The sequence below is a fragment of the Miscanthus floridulus genome, chromosome 18 (genome assembly GCF_019320115.1).
Source record: "Miscanthus floridulus cultivar M001 chromosome 18, ASM1932011v1, whole genome shotgun sequence".
NCBI classification, from domain to species: Eukaryota; Viridiplantae; Streptophyta; class Magnoliopsida; order Poales; family Poaceae; genus Miscanthus; species Miscanthus floridulus.
The window spans coordinates 110128371-110150486 of NC_089597.1; the positions used below are offsets into that span (position 1 = coordinate 110128371).

The window sequence follows — 22116 nt, forward strand, 5'->3', positions numbered from 1 at the left end:
GGCTGTGGCTCAAGTGTTCTTCACCGACATCGTGCGCCTCCATGGGATGCCGCAGTCCATAGTGTCCAACCGCGACCCGGTGTTCACCTCGGTGTTCTGGAAGGAGCTGATGCGGCTCATGGGTACCAAGCTGCACATGACGTCGGCGTTCCATCCACAGTCGGATGGCCAAACGGAGGCGGCCAACCGCGTCATCGCCATGTACCTTCGCTGCTTCACCGGCGACTGTCCTCGCCAGTGGCTTCGCTGGCTACCGTGGGCCGAGTACACCTACAGCATGGCGTACCAGACGTCACTGCGCGACACGACGTTCCGGGTGGTCTACGGCCGCGACCCTCCTACCATCCGGTCTTATGAGCCGGGGGACACGCGGGTGGCTGCTATGGCCAAGCCCGTGGCCGAGCGCGAGGAGTTCCTGGGGGATGTCCGGTACCGGCTGGAGCAAGCCCAGGCTGTGCAGAAGCTCCACTACGACAAGCAGCACCGTCACGTCTCCTACGCCGTGGGCGACTGGGTCCTGCTCCGCCTTCGCCATCACCCAGTCGCGTCTCTGTCCCAGGCGCCCAAAGGGAAGCTGCAACCTCGCTTCTTTGGGCCCTACCGCGTCTCCGAGCTCATCAACGAGGTGGCCGTCCGCCTCGCTCTTCCTCCACGCGCCAAACTTCATGATGTCTTCCACGTCGGCCTCCTCAAGAAGTGGGTGGGCGAGCCGCCAGCTGCACCACCTCCTCTGCCGGTCATTCACAATGGTGCAGTGGAGCCAGAGCCGGAACACGTTGTGCGTGCTCGACTGGCCCGTGGAGTGCGTCAAGTGCTCATCCAGTGGAAGGGCAAACCTGCTGCCTCGGCGACATGGGAAGATTTGGACTCCTTCCGTGACAAGCATCCAGCGTTCCAGCTCGAGGACAAGCTGCTCGTCGAGGGGGGGAGAGATGTCATGTGGGGCCGCCCCTATTCTAGGAAACGGCGCGCCAGAGACGTCCGTCGCACTACTGAACGCGTGGCTGGCTCACAGCCGCCGGCCTCAGGCCATGCGGAGCAGGCTGTTTCAATCAGTGGCTAGGAATAGAAAGAGAGATCAAATTAGTTCCTAAGATTGAGGAGTAATTACCTCCTAATTGTTAGGCTCAAGGCCTATTTAGCCATGTACGAGGCCAAGGAATAAAGGGGGCAAAACATTAACCATCTAATCTATCTTCTTCTTCCCTAAACAAGCCACCTGCGGAGGGGGAAAACCTCACGGTGAGCCTGGAGCACGACTACGAGTTACGTAGTCGCGGTCCGGCGTCTCTAGGTGCCGACGCCCTTGACACAGTACAATCATTATCATGCTCCAATAATTGACACATTGTTCTTGCCTGTTGGGCTATTACCTGTTCAACAGATTTTTGCTCCATTGTCAACAGACTGGACTGCAGCTGAGAGGCCCACAGAGGCACAGATTGACCACAACCAACGGAGCAAAACTTTGGAATAAAGCAACTTATTGTTGATATGCAGAACTAGTGAAGTAAATGCAAGTTTATTCTGATTTGGATCATAAAATGGATGTGATGGGGAAAAACACACTAGTTAACAACATAAAAACATTTTCAGTTTTATCAGAGTACGATAAGAAGCAAAATATTGCAGCAAGCCAAAGTGCTCGGATACCCATGTGGAATCCAAAGCACATCATTCTCAAATTCTTTAAGTTATAGTGTTGGAGAAACTTTGATCTGTACAGAAGGACCCTAAATTCTAAGGAAAAGAGTGTTGTTTCTTTCACTTCTTTGTACAAGCAAAGACATAGGAGACAACTCTTTTCAAACCAGAATTCTCTCTCGATCCAACCAGCAACCGGCAGGTTGGACAGTCATCCTCTGGTACACAGCTAGGGTGATAAGTTACTGATAAACATCATCCAAGTTCATCAGCATGTAACTGTGATCTTCGACCGATCAGGACATCTCAACAAGGAGAATGTTTTAGGTTTGGGGAAGGTGGCTCTGCAGCCCTCAGTGTCCCTCCGAGCTCCACAGGCACTAAAGGGACAAGAGAGTGGAGAACATCAGTAATCAGCGGTCTGTAACTTGGTTCTGGTTGCACACATAGAACGGCCACTGCTGCCACCTGCAGAAGTACAGAAGAGCAATCAAAATAGTTGGAAGGATAAATACATCTGAAATAAAGGCCATTCACAAGCTATCAAAACAGTACTTGGTACAAATGCTTTGGATTCATCGTGTCCCTGATCACTGGGTCAACTATGTTGGGAAGTTTTGTTCTGTCAGTCAGCTGCGGCATGGCCTGTTTGTGATTTTTCAGCATGTCAAATACCGGCACACAAAGAAATTGCATTGACTCCTTAAATATTAGCCCTGATGGTGAAGTCGATATTTTCTAGTATATGATAAAATAAAATCAAGATGCAATAAACATTGCATGAAAATGAGAGTTGACAATTGGTCATTTTACTACTAAAGTTCCAAATTGTGGAATTTGACTTAATTAGAGATATGCTATGTGTAATTTTTTTGCACCGTACCCATGTCACAATTGATTGGCACTGAGTTTGACTAATCTTCTCGACAGGCTTCCTTCCCATCAGTAGCTCAAGAAGCACCACTCCAAATGCGTATACATCACTCTTTTCAGTCAGCTTCCCTGAAATTGACACAATAGCTAAAAGTTACCGGATGGAAGTAGAATTTCACCATCGGTAATTAAGTTGTTTATGCATGTGAGTCGAAGTTGACAATTAAGCTGACACAATACCATCTAATAGGTACTCAGGAGCCACATAACCCAAGGTCCCAGAAAGCTTCATACTTCCCTTGTCAATATTCCCACTGGTCACTGCAAGACCAAAATCTGAAATCTGCACATGTGAGCAAAAAGATATGAACTTAAAAAATTCAGCTGATTTCCAACACCGTGAAATGAAGACAATATGAATAGTAAGTTGTCCTTAAAGAAAAAGGGAAGTGTACCTTAGCGTTGAAGTCAGAATCTAAAAGTATGTTAGATGACTTCAGATCCCTGTGGATCACTGGTGGACTGCAGTGCTCATGGAGATACTCTAATCCCCTGCCCAGTTTATGTTACCAATGCATGTTATAAACTACTAGCCAGCCAATCATCAGCACTTCAATTTAAAACTCATCACCCATTCACTCATTTGAAGGAAAGTGCAGGGATAAGATCATAAGAACCTGGCCATGTCGAGTGCGATCTTCATCCGGATATGCCAGCTCAGGGCTGATCCATGTGAAGCCCCTGAAGATAGCCACACATGAAAAGCTCCCAGTATGAAGATCTCAAGAAAGAGCTGCATCCATAAGCAACAAAGGAAATCATAGGAGACTGTACCATGCAGCTGTGTGTCCAGGGATCCTTTCTCCATGAGCTCATAAACAATGTAGTGATTCCCCTCGTGAACACAAAAGCCCAGCAGGGACACAATGTTGGGGTGCCGAATCCTGCCAAGCAAATCCAGCTCATTCTGCCAGCAACCACACCCGAAATAGTCAGGACAAGAACGGGAAATAACCCCTCGTCAGTTATCGCTGGCAGCAATGGCCAATGGACAAGAATTGACACCTCGAATTCCTTCTCGCACTCAGGGCCACCTCCTTCCAGCCTCTTGACCGCCGCGGTAACACCGCCATCGAAAACTGCCTTGTAGACGCAACCAAAGCCGCCCACACCAAGCACATTGCTCTCACTGAACTTCCCTGTCGCCGCATCCAGCGATGGGTACTCGATCATCGCCACAAGCCCCTTCCTGCTCGTCTTGAGTGAGTTGAACTTGCTCAGGATCGGCACCAGCATGATTCCCCTCGCGGTGTCTGCGCAATGTAGGTGAGCGGGCCATGAGCAATTCAGGAATTAAAGGGCCAGCCGAGGCAGTCCAGAGAAGTGAGCCAAGACCTGCGCTCCTGGAGCCCTTGCCGCGGGGCAGCCGCCGAGACCGCCGCCACAGGATCCACGCATAGAGCGTGGAGAGGATAATCGCGACGATGGCGATGGAGGCGAGGACGGAGACGATGACTAGCTGGCGGTGGAGATGATGGCGCCGCTCCACGATGGTCACTGCAGAGGAAACAGGCAGGTCACGATGACTCCACAGTTACTGCTTTTGGGCGTGGAAAAGATCAGGTTTTTGAAACGGCGGTGAGCTCAGAGACTAATTGCTCCGGAAACACCACTAGATTTTTCAACTGAAACCGTCAAGCGGAGGGAAGAACAGACTTGATGACCATTAAGCGCAGCTAATTTTCGGCAACGGTCCTCTCTCTATCTCTAATTTGAACGAAATGCAAGATCCCAAATTTCCATGAAAAAAAAACATTTCTCCAGTAAATTTCATTGAGCAAATTGCGAAAGAAAACGAGCTCTGGATAAAACCAATGCTCTTGTTGGCCATTTTCAGAAGAAACAAAAGCTTCCACCGCAGCCGCTCAGGAAATAGTCTGCAAGTTTTCATCAAAGAGGAAAAAAGAGTTCCCCCCCCCCCCCCCCCCCAAAAAAAAAGTCGAAACAAGAAACAGCGAAACCGCAAAAATAAAATCTGAAATAACGAAAAACGCTTGTTCCCTGACACCGGTAACATACCGACGGGAGGCGGCGCCGGCAACGCCGGAGCAACGGAGGCGGTCCCATTGGCGCCGCCGGCAGCGGCGTCGGCGGCGCGGACGTGCCTGGCGACGGGCGCAGCAGCGCCCGGAGGCGACTGCGCGGCCCTCCCATTTGCCGGGGACGAGCACGCGGCCAGGAGCAGGAGGAGCACCAAGACGGGAGAGCGCAGGAACGGCAATAGAGGTGGCGGCAGCCTCATGCTGCTCCGTACACCGCCGCCTCCCTCTCGCTCCTCGCCTCCTCGGGTAAAGAGCCAAACTAGCTGCCGAGTTGTTTACTGTGGGTTCGCGAGAGGAGATCCTGCCGCTGGAACACGAGACTTTGTGGCTTTCCTGCAATTGGGCATGCAACAAGGCCACGAGCGAGGGAGCGAGACGGAGAGAGACAGAGCTAGCAGCTCCTCTCTCTTTTCAAGTTTTTTTTTCCTCCCTCCTGATGCGATTTTGCGAGCACTCTGGTATGGCGACGCTATGTGTGCGGAACAGTTGAGCTGCTCGGCGTTTTTATTCGGGGCGCACGGGGAGATGGGGAGAAGAGGACAGGAGGGGAGGGAGACACTGGCAGCGCGGGGCCCGCTTGGCAGTGAGAGCGGCCATGTGGGGGTGGTTTACGAAAAGGACGGGATCGGGAGTGAAGATATGAGACGAGGCCGACTGCGAGGTCGTACGGCGGTGTTTTGTAACTTTTCGAAGGCCCTGTTTCATTGGTAGCGGTACATGTACGTCTATCTTGGCTTCTTGCTAGGCCATTGGCAGTTTCTGCAGGTCTCTCCTACTCATCTCCTTTGGACCTGTCAGTTGCGTGAAAACACCGAGTGAGGCTTAGGTTACTGGTGAGCATCTTCCCTAGCATTTGCCGGCTCGCCACACCGTACCATATATCCACACGATTTTTCTTCAAGCCTGTGTGCAGTCCACGGCGTCTGTGCCAGCACTCACAAGTCACATCTTCTTTTAACTTCAGTGCAAGAAGGGACAGGGAGGGAGCATGTTTCTCACTCAATTAACTTGTTTTGCACTTGAAAGCAACCAGGTACTACGAGCTCCCAGACGAAATTAGCGCGAGAGATTAAACTCGCCTGGCCTGCTGACCTGAGCAGCAGCGCAGTTTTCAGGTTTCGGCACGAGGGGAGTGCCCCATCCTCGTCCTGCCTCCTGCCGGTATTATTTCCACGTCCATCCGCCACCTCCCCCGCGAATCAATGCGCGTCAGTTTTGCCTTGCCTCTCCGGCGAGGCCCACCGGCTGATGGCTGGCCAGTGGCCACCACCACCTCCATCAAGGCCGACGACAGGCCTGTTCGTTGGTTGGTTTCTGAGCTGATTTAGACTGACTGGTGCTAGTTTGCTGTGAGAAAAAAAACATTGTTTGCTGGCTGATTTGGGCTGGCTGAAACCAACAAACGAACATGCTTGTGCAGCTGTGCTTCCTCACTGAGGGCGCGTTTAGCTCCCAATTTTTTTTGGGTTTGGCTACTGTAGTACTTTCGTTTGTATTTGGTAATTAGTATCTAATTATGGACTAATTAGGTTCGAAAGTTTCACTCGCAATTTCTCACCTAACTGTACAATTAGTTTTGTTTTTCGTCTACATTTAGTACTCCATACATGTACCGTAAGATTCGATGTGACACTTTAGGTTGAAAATTTTTGAAATCTAAACTGGGCTGATCCTCTCCTTCCCTTCCCTGTACTGGCACAGCTAGGCTAGTGCCTAGTGGTAATGATAGTACGGAGTACTTTGGTCTGGTGGTGCGTGCGGGGACGGCAAGGTCGGTCGGCTCGGCGAATCGCCGGGTACGTCGTCGCCGCACTTGGATTTTGGAATGTCTCGTCCTCCGTCGCCGTCCGCCCTGCTACTGTCGCTCTACCTCCCGGCGTGAGACTCGGGCGTTGGATCTTGATCCGACGGTCCATGCGGTAGGTAGGGATTCGAGAGATGAATGCTTATTTATTTATGGTTGTAATAATAATACGAAATGTATGTTCATCCGTACTCTCAGTTCGCTGTGGTTGTGGAGCCCTAGAGAGGATAACATTATTACTATCAGCTAGCGGCGGACTCAGAAAATATTTCAGGAGGCTAAATAACACTGTTGTTCGATTTTAAGTCTTATTTTCCCTACACTATAGAATTTTGCTTAAAAATTCATGGGGCTCCACGAAAGGTTCCACTACTGACGTGTATCCGCCCCTGCTATCAGGGTCTTCAACGGGAACAGGGGCGCTTTCCTTTGCTAGGTTCTGCGTGGTACGTACGTGCCACTTTGGCCGCGGTTTCTGGCTCCAACCAACGCTCGGTACGGCGACAGCGAAAGAAGTTCAGTAGCAGTACGACCGCAAAGACTAAACGATGCTGCACCGTGCGTGTTTGACCACCCTTTTCCCTGTGTGTGTTTTGTTAAAAACTATTTTCTCAAGCAGATTCAGAGTTTTGACCAACGTATCTACACGTTTTGGGGCGTTCTGTCGACTCTTGAATGGAACATTTGTCTTGTTACGGAACCCCTTTGTTTCGGGGATGTCACATGTCAGATGTGTGTGTAGCAACTGAACCTCTGTTCTTTTTTATTTTCTGAATAACTACCGAACCTCTGTTTGGTTCAGCCCGTGGCGCTCAACGCAAGCGCAACTGAACCGGTGCAGAAGAGTAGGCACGACGAGCGGCTTGACTTGCAGTTGCAGGACGATGATAGGAGCTGAGCTAGGCAGCTACTACCAGCTACTAGTTCCATGTCCCGTGACGACCAGGTCAGTGACAGAGCCCAGAGGACCTCGTCAGATCTTACCGCTTCGGCCAGCTGCCGCGCCGACGACGCCTCAAATGCGAGCCCTACCAACGCGGGGTGCGGGCGGCGACCGGCACCAGGTCGCGGCTCGCGTCACGGGCATACGAGCGGTAGCATGCATGCAACACGCGCACAGAATCGCAAAAGGCGCAGCGAGCTTCACGAGCGCACGTCGCGCCGGACGGCCGCCGGTACGTCTGAGGCCGAAGCGCGCGCGGTGTCTGATGGCCTGATGGATGATGGGCAAGGGCAACGAGTGTTGGCACGGCGTTTTCCTGCGTGGGACCGTGCGGCCAGGGGCGAAACGAAACGGGCAAACGGCAGCGGGGCCGGGGGCCGGGGACCGGGCGGTGCTGCCGAGTGCCGACCTGAGCGCATGCAGCGCCACAGGCAACACACAGACACAGCTGCGTGCGTACTCCTACTTACTTAGAGACGAAGACGTTACGGATATTTTCGGATCGTATTCGAAACCGAATCCGTTTAGAGAGGTTGAGATCTGTCCGTATCTAAGTCCGGATATCCAACCTCCGATACTGTATCTGTATCCGAATACTCAAATCGCATATTTATGATGTCGATATCCAATCGTATTCTATCCGACATAGTTGACACTATCCATATTCGAATCCGAATCCAGATAGAAATATAAAAATAAATATAATATCAGTGATATACATCCGTATCCGATCCGTTTTCATCCCTACCTGATGTCCAATCGAATCGAACAAGGGCCCCATCCCACCCCACCTAGGCGCGCCGCGCCATGATTCGGTGATTATTGGTCGCAACTATACACGTGGCCGATCGAGATCTTTTATTTTGTGTGATCCTTTTATTTGCAATGATCGTGGGCCCGGCAAACGAAATGTCATGTCTTCCTCGCTGGAAACTCGCGACGGGAGTTATGAACGATTACGGGCTGTTTTCTTTATTTCGAAGCAATCATGGTTACAGATGCTCATGGGGTGCAAAATGGTAGTGATATACACGATTGGAGCTTTAGAAGCTATACCTAATAAACAAAGTTATTTCATCCGATCCCAGAACGAAGTTTTAGTAGGAGTATGTTTTAAGTCAAATTAATTATACAAATGTTCGACTAAGTTTATGGAGAGGAGGCTCAACATTTATGGCACCAAGTAGACATAGTATAAAAACATATTTGGTGAGCGTATTATACTTTTTTTTTTGGAAAAGCTATCGGCAAAAGCTTTACTAGGCATGTATCAATAGAGGAGTAAGTTACGATAACATAGCACAACAGACTCACATGACGACAGCGACGACAACCAAAGTAACCTCCTAATAAACACCAAAAACGGAGCATCACCCTATGGCAGGTGTTTGTGTTTGGGAAAGGGGTTCTCAACAATATGATGCCTCCAAGGAGGCTATGACACCCTTCGATGCCATCATCATCGTCAACTGGGGGGCGGCGGCAGCGCGGGAGGTCAAGGAGAGAGGGAGACCATGTGAAGAGGGGCTAATGCAAATTTCATGCCATGTTTGCTGCTAACTGCACATGCCACGGATCTAAAAGCCAAACTAAGGTGTATAGGCCTCAGGTTAAAAATTTAGGATCCAAAAAATATAGTTTTTGAGTTAATGGATCTAGATCACACTCCATTATTTAATGGACCTGTGTATTTTAACTCTTATTTAAAAAAATACAGAGATGTGCAAAACTGTTTTTAGGGGAAAAAAATCATTTCTAAACATCTTCCCCGTTTGTGATACATTAAGCCCAAAATTGAATTCCTGGGCTTGGTCAACAAAGAGAGTTAATGGGCAAAGAGAGGAATGGCAACGTATCCGTGGACTCAGGTATTCATGGGCCTCAACTCAAATGGAACAACACGGCCTTTTTCAAATAGACGGCTAACTGTGGGCCTTTTTCAAACAATTCGTCTCGTAATAAATTAGTCTACATTTAGTTTCGTAATTAGTCTATATTTAATACTATATATATATATGTCCAAACATCTGATGTCACAGGGACTAAAGTTTAGAAGGGTGAAACAAAAACAAAAAAGTAAAAGGGCAAACCTAGTGTTAATTTTTAGTATTAGCGAGTGTCTGAAAAGCTGATAGACGGAACGCCGCCTTTCAGCAATCAGCATGTACATACGTGCCCTTCTATTGACCGCATCCCGCACGAGTGTGTTTGTGTGCTTAGGACGGGATTCAATTCTCTGCTGGCGAGTCACGCGCTGGCGTGTTTGACTGATTGCCATCGCTAACGAGCACAGCAACTTTTGCGTTTATTTTGAACCGTTTCTGTAAGCGTGGCATTTGCAAAGTGCGAACGCGTTGAGAAGTTGGCACACAGCAACACTAGGACAGGTGACACGGCGGCGTCAACGTCAAACCAGCGAGATCCATGAGACCATGGCCAACGCGGGCTACGTGCATCGTGCATGAGTATTTTTTTTTTACAGATTTAGCACAATCAGATTACAGATATGGTAGAACCGTCTAATTTATAAGAGCACAAGTACAATGGCATCCCGTAAACGGTCATATTATCATACTTGAGTCTATATAAACCCGGTAGTCTATCGAGTACCACGAAAGGTCTCGATTAACCGTCAATATACGACCGAAATCGTACATGATTTAACAGACATGTCACATATTACATCAGTTCACAAATACAACGTCATACATCAGAGTACGATTAAGAGTTATCTCAAACCGTGTTCCAATAAAATAGTCGTGGAAGCAATTAAGTTTGAAAACCAACATCTCACATCATTGTTTCAATACAGTGCCAGTCCATGATCACAACCACAAAAGCATGAAGTAGGGAATTAACGAGAGATGCCTTGCCCAGGGCCCTACTCCTCGTCCACGGTGGGACGAAAGCAGTTCTTACAGTAGCCATGATAGATTGTACCATCTGCAACAAGTGAGAAATAAACCTTGAGTACGAGAAGGTACTCAGCTAGACTTATCCGTCATAAACTAAAAACAAAGTAACTCCAAGGATCATGCAAGGCTTTATAAGTGGAGCTAGCGTGACAACATTTTGCATGAAAAACTACTAATTCAGTTATATATTTATAATTCGGTCATCAAGTTAATTATAGCTATTCATCTCTAGATTAGCAACTAACCTACGCTAAACATGTGGTATATCATTTAGTAGCATACAGTAGTAACCATAGCCGGTGTAAAAGTTCCAAGTTCACTATAACCATCATTTCATAATCTGGTTACTACGATGTTAGAGCTAGCCAAGTTTCTCACTGTCCGGAAGAGACGGCGATTCAAATCGATTTCAACCAGCTGGAAATTTATTTCTAACACAAACCCAGGCAGATCAAATCAACGGTCACCTTAGGTCACCTTTGGTATAACTCAGGTACACATTTTGCTGGTTCGATCAGCGCTGCACAACCAGTGACAACCAGCTACTAGGACGATCAGGACTACCTTGCCCTTGGGCTCACATCTGGCTCCCCGCACATCTTTACTACCATCCAGAGTGCGCACTCTAACAGAACGGGGTCCGACCTGAGTTGAGTTGTTTGGCTTCGCGGTCGGAACGAGTTATCCGGTCAGCTAAGTGTGAGGCATGCGTTCAATCTCAACAGAAGTTCCAACAACGGTACGGCCCTTAATCGGCACATACGGAATCATATGAGCCAACCTACGCATAGACTTTGTCCGGCCTCTAGTTACATTACCCCATGTTCTTTTTCATGATAGCAAATATAGCCAACCGTGCTCTGGTATCCACCTATATCTCGCAGGTGATAGGAAATCACCTGACTTCTACTAGTTTAAGCATGGCTAAGCATATATTCGATCCTAAACCCACACAGGGTTAAAGGTATATTTATCTGGACAAGGTAGTCCTATGCATCAAGTGTTTTCAATTCAACTCTTATAATCTAATGCATCAAACATAAAGGACTCAAGTGATATTTTATAAAACATGGAAGGCTTAAAATGCTCTGGGGCTTACATTTGAGAAAAGAAGTTGGCTGATGATCCAGGCACTCGGGTAGGTCCTTAAGAGCTTGCTCCTCGCCTTCTGGAGCTACGAGCTGAGGTGACTCCTGATGTTCCTCTTCTTCTTCGTTGAATTCCAATAGAGTGATCCTCTCGGACGATCCTATATGCATGAGTGTGAAATAAGATATCACAAATGCATATATACTGACATGTATGATATGATATGGTGTGATGACATGCATCCTCATAAGTGTTCTCAACAACATTGCATTAAGGTGATAACAAGATAAATTTTCTTTTACTAAGTAGGTGTATATCTCTTCTCTAGTAATTAAACAAATTCTTATTTAAGCAATTTTCTAGACTGCAAGTGTCGGGGACCAATACAAGGGTACCCAAAGAGGAGGAGCTAATAACCGTCAGCATTGATTCATCCGAGTAGTCAAGAGCGCGACTACAGCTCCAACCGACCCCTAGGTGCGCAAGCTTTGCCTCGCTCGGCCTCTGGGGGTGGGCTCTGCCTCGCCCAACACCGAGGCTATGGGCTCCGCTTCATCCGACCTCTAAGGGTGGGCTCTACCTCACCCAACCTCTGAGGGCGGGTTCCATCTCGCCCGACCTTTGGGTTTGCGCTCCGCCACGCCAACCTCTAAGGGTGGGCTCTGCCTCGCCCGACACTGAGGTCGTGGGCTCTGCCTCGCCCGACCTCTGAGGGCGGGCTCCACCTTATCCGAAACCGAGGCCACAGGCTCTACCTCACCCGACCTCTAAGGGTGGCTCTGCATCGCACAGCATCGAGGCCACGGGCTCTGCCTCGCCCGACCTCTGAGGGCTGGCTCTGCCTTGCTCGGCCTCTGGGGGTGGGCTCTACCTTGCTCGACCCTTGGGTTTACGCTCTGACTCACCTAACCTCTGAGGGCAGGCTCCGCCTTGCCCGACACCAAGGCCATGGGCTCTGCCTCACCCAACCTCTAAGGGTGGGCTCCGCCTCGATCAACACCAAGGCCGCGGGCTTCACCTTGCCTGACCTCTGAGGGCTGGCTCCTCCTTGTCTGGCCTCTGGGGACGGGCTCTACCTCACTCGACCCTTGGGTTTACGCTATGACTCACCCGACCTCTGAGGATGGGCTCCGCCTCACCCAACACCGAGGCCGCGTGCTCCACCTCACCCGACATCAAGGACACGGGCTCTGTCTCGTTTGACCTCTGAGGGCTGGCTTCGCCTTGTCCGATGCTGAGGCTGTGGGCTCCACATCACCCGACCTCTGAGGGCTGGCTCCACCTCGCCCGATCTTTGAGGGCTGGCTCTGCCTCGCCCAACACCGAGGCCACGGGCTCTGCCTCGCCCGACCTCTGAGGGTTGGCTCCACCTCGCCCATCCTCTGAGGGCGAGCTTCGCCTCGCCTGACACAGAGGCCATGGGCTCCGCCTCGCCCGACCTCTTAGGGTAGGCTCTACCTCGCTCGGCCTCTGGGGGGGACTCCACCTCGACTGACCCTGAGGTTGGGGGATCCGTCTCTCTCGATGAAGACCCATACCGCCACCAACCACTCCAAGTCTAAGAGAATGGGCCTGGGTCAAAGCTCTAACACCAGAGAGGTGACCGACATGCCTCGATATAATCTGTGGCCATGATAGGCCATACCTAGGGATTCACATCAGGAATAGCATTAGGCGTACCAGTGTTGTTCTGCCTAACCCTCGTACGAGCACTAACAGGTGAGTCAGTTCATCACGACGTCCACCAGGAAGGAGTGGAGCACCACGACCAGAAGATGATGCCTACGCATGGCACCAATGATGGATAGGGCCACGATGTGGAGCTATCCCTATTGATGTCTATAGGGCCAGCAGGACCCACATGAAGGAAAAGAAGGACCCGGTGATCCTGGAGGACTTTTTCTCCTTGTCATCCTCCTCTTTTTCGTCCACTGTAACCCATGCTTTCCCTTGGTCTATAAAAGGGAAAGAAGAGCATCATAACACATCGCATCCATTGGGACTCGAATCCATCGAATCCTGAACCGACCTGAACACACAAGCACACAACCGGGAAGCGATCGAGCTCTTAGCACCTGTTCGCTCCTCTCACCAAAGACTTGGGACCTATACCTCTCTCGACCGTTTGTAACCCCTACTACAAACTTTTATTACTAGTAACACGAGCAGCAGCAACAAACTAGACGTAGGAATATTCTACCTGAGCCAGTATAAACCTCATGTCCTCTTAGGACACCATCCGAGCCAGGTATGTAATATTAGAAATTTACTAGTCGGTGGCAACTCAAAATACTGATAGCAAGACAGTAGCCAATTGTTTTGGCTATAATTGGAGATATACACATCTAAATAATATGGTTGTAGACTTTATGGAAAGCTTATGAAATTTCCTACAACTTTCTTTTAATAATCTTAAGGTGATTCAGTAGCTATCTAGGTCAAACAATTCAATCTTTCAGATCTATCTAGAGGACAAGCATTTCTGACAGCAGACTTCTAACAACTATAATTCTTAAACCATTAGGCCTATGACTATGAACATTTAACACAAGGTAGATAAGTAAGTTATCTATAACTTTGTTATTAACATGTTTAACAGAAAAGATCATTGTATCATGAAATTTCCACCACAACAGAAACTATACCTGCAGCCATCTAATTGAATTATAAAGCAATATTTAACTAGATGCCTATAACCAATTACTTCTAAGCCTAACTAATAGCACCAACAAATCATATGCATCATAAGCACCATAGAAATATCATGGTTAAGCCTAACTAATTTATTTATATTTATTTATTAATTTCCTTATATAATAAGGTGATTTAAAGGATAAATATTTATAGTGTTCAATAAATTTGGAGAAAATTATAGTATCTTACATATGATACCAATAGTCTACTGTACAAATTTCATGCCATTTGAATAAGTATTGCCGCCTCTACAAAATGGCAAGTTGCATAGGCTTATTTTAGCAAAAAAAATAGTTTAATCTAGTGAAAAGTGTCAAGCAACAGATTTAATATTTTTCTTACTTTCATCCTAGCATGAGAACACTATGTAAAATTTATATAATCATATGCTATGTATTTTTATCCCATTTATTTTCACTAGAAACTAGCAATTAATTAAGATTAAATAGGAAGACCATATTTCAAATATATATACTGTAGGTTTAATATTTTTCTATCTAGACCATGTCAACACAAGACCAGCAAAATTAGAATCATAATTTTTGTACTCCCCTAACTAAAGATATGCATTTTACAATATAGAAACTATTTTAAAAGCACTTATCTTGCTTAATTTAATTTTCCTAGAAAGATACCATAAACAGTAGATTTCATATTTTTATCAATAGTACACTTAAAGATGAATCCAACAAAATTTGGTTCACCTCATTTGGATACTCCTAGCTCTAGATATAAATTTTGTATTCAAATATATGAAAATAAATAAAAACAAACTAAACCCTAAATGCTATGTACACCCGGTCCACTACATACCCAGGCGCTAACATACAGGTCCCATAGTCAACCTGGCCCCACACGTTAATGAGGTAAAGTAGAGCGTCGGCTTGACCGGCGGCGAACTCACCGACAACGAGGTCTCCGACGACATGGTCAACACTAACGTGTTCCCCATCTCATTCCGCATCCAGTGAGCTAGATGGTCGAACCTCTAACGACGACTATCTATGGTAGCGACGCTAATGGAGGATGGCAGCGCTACACTGCGATACTAATGGAGCACTGTTGCGGCTTCAAGGCTATCTAGTGAAGACGTAGGGTTAGGTTAGGGTGATGGTGGAGTGATGGTGAGGTTTGGCCGCATGCATGGCATGGCGGCGACGAGAGCACGACGGTGTGTAGCCACGTTCCAACACCGATATGCTGGTATTGACTTAATGGCTAGTGGGGTGAGTTAGACGTGACCCTAGGCTAACCCTAACAAGAGAAACAAGCGAGCGTGATGGCATGGTGGTGCACGACCATGACGAATGCGAGCTCAGTGGTGCTCCAGCGATGGCCACGGCGATGATGACACGACCTAAGGCTATACCTAGGCTTGAAAGGTGGCAATGGTGAGTCAGCGAGGTGGAGCAAGGTATGGCGGAGCTGTGGGTGTGAGGAATCGAGCAATGGCATGGCAGTGGCGACGCGCGAGCACGCTGGTGGTCGGTGGCGATGGGGTGGCGCTCGGCTTTGCTCGGGCATGGTGAGAACGAGAGTGAGGTGAGGCAGAGAGACTGAGCATGAGAGAGTGAGCGAGTGCAATGTAGCACCCTTTTCTTGTGGTAGAACCGCCCAAAATAGGACGCTTCTAGAGGCGCTCGTCTTCCACCAGACACTAAGCTCCCCGAAAGTTAGGTACCTCGGACAGCTCCGTCGAGCACACACTAAGGGAGAGCTCAAAACACTCCATGTTTTACATCTAGAATCCAATAATGAGAATGAGCTTACAACACTTAGTTCATTTCATACAACAAGAGTTCTTAGAAATACTTTATTACAATACCAAGTTCAGAGTGCTAAATTTAAACAGCAGAATTGAAATAAACATTTAGCGATAAGATACAAGGATCTACCTATGCCCACCAGAAGAATCCACCACACAATAGTCATTCCTCAAGCTACAGCTGCAACAGGGGTAAAGAAACCCTGAGTATACAATGTACTAGCCTACCTTACCCGACTAGTGGGAATAATTTTCTGACTCCAAAGGATATGATAAACTTTATGGTTTGCTGGGTTTCCTTTTTGTGAAAAGCATTACTAGTAGTGAATCCTTATGTATGTTTCTTATTAGCAGTCATGATTAGTTCATTAGCTAACCATTCTATGTAAGCACCTGTTCTACTTTCAAGCAAGAGTTGAGCAATCAGATCTATTTCACCATCTTTCATCTTCCAGTTCTTACTACGGTGCTAGATCGTAGACAAGTCATACCGTATCACATGGTGATTCATGAACCAATGTATCCTAGCTAGATACCCCAAAATACACGCCCCATTTGGACCCTAGGCACAAGCAAGACCAACCCACCACTCTCCTATCAAGGTGTCTAGGTCTCCGTCCAAACTTAGACTCCAAGCCCCCACTCCTGAGTCCCGAACTTAGTATGGTGCTTAGACCTCTACCATCCCCGCCTCTAATTAGTCGATCTAGAAAGAGCCAGAACCCACGATAAGAGAGCAACGAGCCTTCCCGCTTGAAAGCATCTAGGTCCCTAGTTGGATTTCAGTGATTAATGATAATATGAGATTACTATAACTAACGTGTGTTTTGCAAAAGCAATTGAAGTTAGGTCATGGTAATGGCAATTGATTGGGCAATCATGGTTGTCATGCCCCTATGATGGAAATCATTTTGGTTTTCAAAGGATGGATGACAAGGTTAAGGATGGACTAGTTCTAAGTGTTGTTTGGTGTTGAAGAGACACTTAGAGTAGTTTAGGACTTTGTTTTTCCTTTGGCTGTACTATTAAGGGGGGTATAGACTAGTACCTTGACCTAGGTGAGTCTAGTGAGTTTGGTGTGGTGCACACTAGTCAAATCAAGCACTAGGTAGCTCCAGAGTAGCCCTAAGATCAATTGGAGCAAACTTCATTTTCATATGATTTCGAGTTGGAAGTGAATGGAGGGTCAAATAACTGATCGGATGCTGGTCTGGTTGTGACCAGACACTGAAGGGTGAGTTTAGTCAGTTCATTTGATCAACTGGAGCCGTCTAGTTGCGACCGAACGCTGAGTGAAAAGTGACCGGACGCTGGGTGCTAGAGTCCGGTCAACTCCAGAGAGGTTCTAGAGAGGGAGATTCTTGATCGGACGTGCCCGATCAGTGCTGACTAGACGCTGGTCAGGATCCGGTAACTGACCAGACGCTGAATAGCAGAGTGACCGAACTTTGGGTGCCAGCGTCCGATCAACATCAGTAAGGTTCCAAAGAGTAGTTTTCATGATCGGACGCATCCGGTCAGTGCTGACCAGATGCAGGTCAGAGTTCGGTTAGAACATAATGGCTCTTTCTAACACAGTGGTGGGGATAACAGACTAGAGCGTCCGATCACCATGACCGGAGCATCCGGTCACCCCGCAGAGTGATGACTCAGCCTCTAAATGTTATGTTTTGAATGAGGAGGTATAAATACTTACTACACTCATCCAAATGAGGTCTCTTGCCCATTTATTCAGCTAAGAAACACCCTTGAGAGTGCAAAGGAAAGCAAGAGCCTAGTGAGGTGATTGAGATTTGAGAATCCAAGATTAAGGCCTCATTAGTGCAAGGAGAGTAGCAAGTGTGCATCCACCCTTCTCATTAGGCTTGTCGTGGTTAAGTGAGAGTTTGTGCTTGTTACTCTTGGTGATCGCCATCACCTAGATGGCTCAGTGGTTATTGGAAGTTTGATGATCACTCGGTGGAGCTTGTGGATGACCCAACTCAAGTTGTGAGTGGTTGTGGGTGATTCACCGCGACAGAGTGTCGAATAATCAGCCCATAGAGAGCACTTGATCCTTACGCGGATCAAGGGGGAGCTACACCCTTACATGGATGCTCCAACAAGGACTAGTGGGGAGTGGCGACTCTCCGATACCTTGGCAAAACATCGCAACATTCCTTCTCCTCTCTTTACTTTAAGCCTTTACATTTGAGCAATTCATTTCTTGTCTTTACATTCTTAGAATAGCCATGCTAGAGTAGGATTGTAACCTAGAGTGTAAAACTTTTATGCAGTAGAACAATAGGAACACGTTCTAGGCACAAGGTGATGAGGTCATCACTCTTTCAGATGCACCTGCTGATCCTCCAACCATTATGCAAGGTCCAATGACTCAAGCTCGAATACGTCAACTCAATTTAGAGGTGAGCTCGTTCTTAAGCGATCCTTTTCATACTTTTGAGAATAGACTACTACCTAATGATGTTATCTTGCTTAGGAACATTGGAGAGGATCATGAAGGACTTAGACGAAGTGGTGGAGGTGATGATGACCAGCAAGGACGTCCAACACAAGCCGGAGGCCCAGTCCAACATGAATTCGAGTCTGCCTCGGCCTCTAGGACTAGTCTGCCTTAAACTAGTCACCTAGGACGCATCCGAACTCTGTTTTTGATGATCCACATATGGATGGAAAGCTAATTTGATAAGGAAGCCAATCCAGGTAGTTTCACGTCAAAACCTCTTCGGAATCAATAGGAATTGTCAAAACAAGTCAGCGTCAAAAATCTGCCAGGGTGCTGCGACACCTTCTTTTGGTCCGTTGGACCGTGTATCGTGTTTGGGCCCATTAGGGGGTGCATCCAGGGTAGGCGATGACTCTAAGACCTTTATAATCATACGCCACTGCCATCATTAGGTTTTGAGTTTTGCTTAGATTATTCTGTCAAGAATAGTTTCGCCGTTCATCGGTTTGTGAGACCCCAACTTCGTAAGATAATCATTCATCTGCAATTTGGTTGTGTTCTTTCTTGTTCTTGCTTGTGTTCTTCGTTGCACTGGCAAGGATTAGCCTTCTTGGCGAGGTCAACCTAGTCCGTGACTTGGTTGATAACTAGAGGAGCTGTGGTGCTAAGATTGCAGGGTTTGATCTTTCGATCTAAAGCTGGATCGGTGTGTCATTCTTCGCCACAACGATAGTTACCATCACCTAACGGAAGATTGGGATCCCCATCTTCATTAAGTGGTATCAGAGCTAAGGTATACCATCAAGTTTACATTTATTCCCTAGTTTGAGTGTTTCGCATTCGTCCCATAGTCTAGTGCCTTACTCATTTTTCCTGTCCTAGAACCCTCCGCGCCATAGCCTTTGCATATTTTAGTTTTAGAGTTCGTCATGTTGAGTTTGTGTCCTGGTCGAGGTCTTATTGCTGGTTAGGTCATGTTAGAGTCCAGTTCGTGTGTTTTCTCCCATCGTTTCCATCAAATCTTTGCTATTGTGACCAGTTTTGCGCACATTGTTCCCGTTTTGTCCTCTAATTCGGAGCCAATTCTTAAAACTGGTCTAGTTTTCATATACGAACTCCGATTTCGACGTTCCATATATCAAAATCAATCAGAAAAAAATTTCAGATTCGTCCATTCCAAGCTTTGCTAGGGTTCGAAAATTTTAAATTGCTCAAAAAGTGGTCACAAGATCCTCTTTTTGTAGTCACAAGGTTTTTGTCGATTTTGAGCAAGTTTTCGAAAAATTCCATAGGCCACGTCTTTCACTTGTTTCAGCTCATATTTTCTGTGGTTACTTATATTGTGCTCCTAAGTAAAGAAAAAATATCAAAAAAATAAAATAAAAATTCAAAATTTCCCAAAAAACAACGACAGCCTAAAAAATAGAAAAAAAGAGAGGGGCAAAAAAGGAACAATATTTAGAGGAGCACATAGAGAAGACCAAAGTGAGCTGTGTTAGCGTGTGCTGTCTGGTTCCTTGTTTGTGTTGCTGTTTCCATCCACCATACTTATTTTTCATACACCTGTCACCTTGCTATCCACCATACTTTTGTCACACACCTGGTACTTAGAACATTTTAGACCAGCAATGAGAACAAGTACTTTAGACTATAATTCAGTATTACTTTCTGTTACTGACTTGTGTGCCAGATATATATATTACTCTTTGTGTGCCTTCCAAGCTCCATAAACTCTTCAGATCAGTATAGACAAAGGGCCTTGCAATCTCGATACCACTGCCTCATAGGTATCACAAACCAGCCGCTGGTTGTATCGCCCACTGCTTGTGTTGGTAAGAACTTTGTAAGAGCTTGGTAAGACGCTTCCACTTGCTGTGAAAAGTGACACCATTGCAACCACGTAGTCATTTGGTAGGGATAACTTTCACCTGTTTGTTCCTGTTTTTGTGTTTTCAATGGCAGGAGGTGAACAAACTGGAGATAACAATCCTAAGGGTTTCAACGAGTGTGTCAGTCAAGAGCAACTACAAGTTGTTGTAGAGGATGCCCAAAAAAGGATGAATGAGGCCATTAGGAAGGCCGTCACTGACGCACTCATTGAACTCAACATTGGCAATAGCATGGAAAGATTGGACAAGTGAATTTCCACCCTAACTGACAAGGTTACTAAGTTGGAAACCTTTGTGGCGGGCAGCAACAACGATGTCTCCGGTAGCGACACCGATGGTCAAGACACAGTGTATGATGCCAACAGGAACATAGGTCGAGCAGCTTTCCGACAAGAGAGATTACGACAATGTCTTCGCCGCAACACGACAGGTATGGGTGGTGTCCACCACCACCGTCAAGGTAATAATCACCGTGTGGCCGATGATCCTTATGCTAAAATTAAGTTCACAATACCATCTTTTTCGGGTCATTATGATGCTGAGGGATATCTTGATTGGGAGATGACGGTAGAACAAAAGTTTAGTGCCCACCTTGTACCTGAGCAGCATAGAGTTAGACAAGTTACTAGTGAGTTTAAGGATTTTGCCATTATTTGGTGGAATGGGCTAGCTGCACAGAATGCTTTACCTGGTACGTGGGAGGAACTTAAGATAGCTATGCATGATCATTTTGTTCCTCCTTCTTATCATAGAGACTTGCGTAAGAAATTGATGCGTTTAGAACAAGGAGATAAATCTATACAGGATTACTATGGTGAGCTCCAAAAGGGATTGATGCGCTGTAGTGTTGTGGAGGGAAACAAAGATGCCATTTGTCATTTTTATTTGGGTTTGAGGCGTGAGATTCAGGACATTGTTGATTATAAAGAATTTAATACTATCAACCAGTTGTTTTAGTTTGCTATGCTTGCAGAAAAGGAATTACAGGGGCGTGAACAGCAGGGCAAGAGCAAGGTCAGCACCAGCACATACACGCCACGCTCGGCACCATCTTTGGGGCTGACCAAGCCAACCACTTTTCGGGCGCCTCCACTAGTGAGCAAGCGACCAGCAGCCTCTGGAGTTTCCGCTACACCTAAGGCACCTCCCGCACGACCTTCAGATTTAGGTAAAAATTCTTTGCAGGTGCCTACCAAGAGTTATTCATCCGTTGCATCGACGGGACGCACTTCGGGTATTCAGTGCCACCGCTGCCATGGCATTGGCCATGTGCAGAAGGACTGCCTAAGTCAGCGGGCATATATTGCTACAGAAGATGGTTACATCAACACCTCTGAATTGAGGATGAAGAAGACCAAGATGCAGATGAGGACGACGATGAAGTCCTTGGTGATGAGGCCACGACGTCCTATAGGAGCATCATTGTACAGCGGGTGCTCAGCTCACAAGTCCAGCAACCTGAGAAGCTACAACGCCATAACTTGTTCTAGATTTTCTTCGTCATCAGCGACCGTCGAGCACGTGTCATTATTGATGGAGATAGCTGCAATAATTTGGTGAGTTCTGATTTTGTCAAGAAGCTTGGCTTGACCACACGCCCACACCCACGTCCATACCATATTCAGTGGCTAAATGATTCTGGTAAAGCAAAGGTAACACAAACTTGCAGAGTTTCATTTTCCATTAGTTCTTATGCTGATTCTGTTGATTGTGATGTGGTACCTATGCAAGCTTGTTCACTTTTATTGGGTCATCCTTGGGAACATGATAATGATGCTACACACCATGGTAGAAGTAATAAATACACTTTTGTGCATAAAGGAAAGAAAATTACTTTGGTACCTTTGACCCCTGCTCAAATTGTACAAGCTGATAGAGAACGCGCTGCTAGTTTCAATGATGTTCAATCTGAAAATCAGCAAGTTGCTAATTCTATTTTCCCACCTAAAAAG

General features: G+C 46.9%; 1 protein-coding gene across 1 annotated transcript; it reads right to left on the reverse strand.

Moving 5' to 3' along the window:
* Positions 1-1665: 1665 nt before the first annotated feature.
* LOC136522921 (probable receptor-like protein kinase At1g80640) lies at positions 1666-5101 on the reverse strand. Its single transcript, XM_066516717.1, has 10 exons — positions 4597-5101; positions 3913-4074; positions 3583-3830; positions 3352-3484; positions 3195-3258; positions 2973-3069; positions 2758-2860; positions 2528-2646; positions 2200-2289; positions 1666-2112 (listed from the first exon to the last, which is right to left on the reverse strand). The coding sequence occupies exons 1-10, from the start codon at positions 4817-4819 to the stop codon at positions 1951-1953; spliced, it is 1401 nt and encodes a 466-aa protein (XP_066372814.1). The 5' UTR covers positions 4820-5101; the 3' UTR covers positions 1666-1950.
* Between the last annotated feature and the right edge of the window lie 17015 nt (positions 5102-22116).